This window comes from Budorcas taxicolor, chromosome 1 (genome assembly GCF_023091745.1).
Source record: "Budorcas taxicolor isolate Tak-1 chromosome 1, Takin1.1, whole genome shotgun sequence".
Taxonomy (NCBI): domain Eukaryota; kingdom Metazoa; phylum Chordata; class Mammalia; order Artiodactyla; family Bovidae; genus Budorcas; species Budorcas taxicolor.
In genome coordinates, this window is record NC_068910.1 from 12152494 (window position 1) to 12156835 (window position 4342).

Genomic DNA, 4342 nt, shown 5'->3' on the forward strand with positions numbered 1-4342 from the left:
TCGCAGGCTCCTGCCCGGCGCAGGTGGTTACCTGCTTGACACGGGACAGCTACCTGACACACTGCTTCCTCCAGCACCTCATGGCTGTGCTCTCCTTGCTGGAACGCACACCCTCACCTGAGCCTGTGGACAGAGACTTCTATTCTGAGTTTGGAAACAAGACCACAGGTACCCCCGCCCAGCTCAAGTCTCCTGGCCAACCCTGAGGGCTGTGGCAGGCCCCAGGACAGCGTCTCCATGCCACAGCAGCCCTCCGCTTCTAGCTCTCTTCTCTTGCTTAGTCAGCTAGAGTTACCCATGGCTTTTTTTCTGGCTCTCGTGGATCTGTGTTGCTGTGCGCAGGCTTTCCCTGGTTGTGAGCAGAGGCTCCTCTCTGTCCTGGTGCGCGGGCTGCCCGTGCCGCGGCTCCTCTTGCTGCGCAGCGTGGGTGCCTGTTGCGTGGGCTTCCGTAGTGGAGTGTGTGTGGGCTCAGTGATCGTGGCTCGTGGGCTCTAGAGCACAGGCTCTGTAGCCATGGGCCCAGGCTCCACGGCATGTGGAATCAATCTTCCTGAACCAGAGGTCGAACCAGTGTCCCTTGCATTATTGCAAAGTGGTTCCTAAACCACTGGACCACTGAGGAAGCCCTGCATGGACTTTTCCACGGCAGAGTCTCTGTCCCGGCAAACCCACAGCCGTCCAGCAGGTGCATTTCGTGCCTGCCCTGCTCTGTGCTGCTGGCCTGAGGGTCTCAGGCTGAGCGGGGGGTTGGGGCGGGGGGGCTTGGATCACTCTCTGTCACTTCTGACGGTCACGTGACTCATGCTGCTGTCTCTGAGGGGCTTGGGGCTGCTGGTAAGCCCAGCACCACCACAGGCCAGTTCCAGCCTGCAGCCCTGGTGGCGTCTCTCTCTTCAGGGAAGATGGAGAACTATGAGCTGATCCACTCGAGCCGCGTCAAGTTCACCTACCCCAGCGAGGAGGAGGTCGGAGACCTGACGTTCACTGTGGCCCAGAAGATGGCTGCCCCGGAGAAGGCGCCAGCCCTCAGCATCCTGCTGTGCGTGCAGGCCTTCCAGGTGGGCTCGCCGCAGCCAGGGCGCTACAGGGGCTTGCTGCGCCCCAAAACGCTCCTGCTCACCAGCGCCGAGATCTTCCTCCTGGACGAGGACTTTGTCCACTACCCGCTGCCCGAGTTCGCCAAGGAGCCGCCGCAGAGGGACCGGTACCGGCTGGACGATGGGCGCCGCGTCCGGGACCTGGACCGCGTGCTCATGGGCTACCAGACATACCCACAGGCCCTCACCCTGGTCTTCGATGACGTGCAGGGCCACGACCTCATGGGCAGCGTCACCCTGGACCACTTCGGGGCGGTGCCGGGTGGCCCGGCCAGAGGCAGCCAGGGCCGTGAGGTCCAGTGGCAGGTGTTTGTCCCCAGCGCTGAGAGCCGAGAGAGGCTCATCTCGCTGTTGGCCCGCCAGTGGGAGGCCCTGTGCGGCCGGGAGCTGCCCGTGGAGCTCACCGGCTAGGCTTGCCTGGGTGACAGCCGGCCCTTGCTGCCCGCCGTGCCTGGCCTGGTGTTCCCCCAGGGCCGGGAAGCAGGCATCTTCGCTGTTTTTAAACTGTGCTCTCTCACGGTACCTTCTTTTGACCGTCCTCCCAGAGAGTGTGGATACCTGCGTTCAGCCGGTTCTTCCTGGCCTCGGGAGTGGAGGCGCTGGCTCCACGGGCTGCCGGCCCCCCGCAGACCTGTCGCCCGCCCCTTGTGCCGCGTGGCCGGGCCCACCAGTGTCGTGTCTTCTGTCGTGAGACTGCTGTTAATCTGTGGCACCGTGGGTCTGCTTTGTTCTTCTGTGCGTCCTCGCCTGAGATGTCAAGTGCAGTCTCGTTGCTGTTGCTGTCGTTGTGGACATCTGCTGCTAATTCCGAAGCCGGCAGTGAAATGCACATTGCAAGCTCCCACCCCACACAGTTTTCCAGAGGGGAGGCCCTTCCTGGTCCAGACTAGTGGGAGAGCCCCTGGCAGGAGGCTGCCAGGCCTTGGGCTGGGGGCTGGGGGCTGGGGGCAGGGGACCTGGAGCTGCCAGCACTGAGTGTGAGTCCTGTCGCCTGTTTTCTCTATTCCAGTAAAGCCAAGTTTGACACAGTCTGGGTCTTTTATTTCAAGGGCCGCTGGGGTCCCAGCAGGGCGTTGGTGCAGGGCATGGTTGGCCTGAGGGAGAGAAGGTGCTTTAGGGACATAAGAAGGTGAGCTACTGGGGGAACGGAGCAGGGAGGAGGCTGCAAAGGACCAAAGGGAGCGGCTCTCCCGGGCCGGGTACTGGATGGGTTTCCGAGGAGCCTGGGATGGGAGGTAGAAGGGGCTCTTTGGACAGGGCCCTGCTAGACTGTGGCTAAACCAGGAGCCTCAGGGCAAAACTCCTTAGGAGTCCCTGGTACCCTGGCTGCTGCCCTGCCCCCTCAGGTCTGGAATGTCACCCCCAGCCTGCTGTGAGGGTCAGGCCTGGAGTCCGGGACAGCTCTTTGTGGGGTCTAGGGGTCTCACCAAGATGGCCTGCAGAGGAGGTAGCCTCAGGGTTGGATAGCGGGGAGGAGGGCCCCGTGCTGTCCGTGTGGGCTCCTCTCCTGAGAGAGGGTTTGCTTCAGGGAGCCCTGCCGAGGTAGGATGTGAGGTTTCTTTGGGAGCCAGCCCCTGGGCCCCATCCTTCCACAACCTGTTCCTGCCCTGCAGCAGGGCCCCCAAGGCCTGCTTGCCTCTCCCTCATCCTGGCCCCATCAGGAGCCTTGGGTCCTAAGGTGGTAGGACCGTTCGGGACGAGCAGCGCTGGGCGGTGGAGGACCGGTCAGCCTGGCTCCCAGGCCTGCCTCTCCTCGGCTTTTCCTGGTGCAGCAGAGTGGGGAATCCTCGCCTGGAGGGCCCAGGACTCAGGAAGGCTCTGGCGGATGGGGGCAGCCACCAAGGCGAGGGTCTCCCCCTTCACCTCCCCTCAGCCAGATGTCGAAGATGAGCCCCGTAGCCTCTCAGCTGGTACAGGGGGGGTCAGTGCCAAGGCTCCTCCGTTGGTCTTCATTGGTTACATCGTCCATAAATGGAGAGTTATAGTCATAGAGGCAGGGCCCGCCACGCGTACGCCTGGACTGCTGTTCGCAGACCCCGCAGCCCAGCAGGTAAGTGCAGACCCCAGCCTGGGTCCATGAGGACGGGACCTGGCCGGGGTCATCTGCAGTGTAGTGGGGGGCAGGGTACCCCACAAGCCGCAGAGCTGGGATTGGATCCTTCCACTGGTTAGCTGAGCGATCTTGGACGAAATTGCCTACCCCTTTGAGCCTCCATTCCCCCACCAGTATCAGCATAGTAAGAGTAACGTCTCATTCATTCATCCCACCAATCTGAACGGAGTCTGTGTGTGAATCAGCCAGACTCCATCCCTGCTCTCCCATGGCTGACCTTCCAGCAGGGGACGGAAAATAAATAAACTGGTATTTGCTGGTGGCCAGTGCTAGAAGGAGGTGCAGGCTGGAGACCTCTGACCCGAGACAACTTTGTGGTGAGTCTTGTGAGGATCTGGGGGGTAATGGCAGTGCCAAGGGAGCTTACTCTATGCTTGACCGAGTGTTGATAGGAAACCCTGTGGTGGGGCAGAGCAGACGGGGCAGGCAGCAGGCCAGAGAGGCCGGCCTGGTGTGGAGCGGTGCAGGGGGAAGCCTCAGGACTGAGTGGAGACTGGACTGGGGCAAGAGGGCTCCTGGCAGTGGGGGTGCCCCTTGGGAGAGGGCATGTGGCGGGGATGGGGGCCCGGGGGTGGTGGAGGTGGAGTGGGGCAAGCTCAGTCGAAGGTGAGCAAGTGAAGCTGGGCAGGTGACAGGGAACAGCCTCCGCTTAGCACAGAGGCCACGAGGTGCCCTGAGCAGCTGGACAGATGGAGGCAGCCAGCCCCAATTTTGAGGCTGCCCTCTCCCCGACCCTCCAGAACCCCCTCCCGAGCCTCTGAATGAAACATTCTGGGCTTGTAGGTGCTTGGGGTAGGGAGTTGTCTGCATCTGCCCCTGAATGGACTTCGCCAACTCTGATACACCCCAGGCTTGTGGCTAATGGTGGGCTTGGAGGCTGTGATGCCAGGAGGAGGGTCCCGGGCCAGGAAGCCCCAAGTAGGGCCCAGGCATCCATGCAGGGGTCAGTGGCCAGCACCTTCCCTTCCGCCTGCAGGCTGCTGATATGCAGGAGGAAATCCTGGCGGGTTCCTGTGGGGGGGAGCTGGCGGGGCCTCCCGGCTGCTTTTAAAGCGCCTGCCCGCCCCGTCCTGCCTGCTAGCGAAGTGCCTGCCTCCTAGAGCTCGTTCCCCACACCGCTGCCCTGATTCTG

General features: G+C 62.6%; 1 protein-coding gene across 2 annotated transcripts in view; it reads left to right on the top strand.

Moving 5' to 3' along the window:
• Nucleotides 1–2125, top strand: part of NISCH (nischarin) — a 57554-nt gene extending 55429 nt beyond the window's left edge. For both annotated transcript variants that reach the window (XM_052650059.1, XM_052650067.1), the window contains exons 20-21: nucleotides 7–168; nucleotides 898–2125. In XM_052650059.1, coding sequence (XP_052506019.1) covers nucleotides 7–168; nucleotides 898–1508 — 773 coding nt within the window. In that variant the 3' untranslated portion in view covers nucleotides 1509–2125. The remainder of the gene's footprint in view (nucleotides 1–6; nucleotides 169–897) is intronic.
• Nucleotides 2126–4342: the final 2217 nt, after the last annotated feature.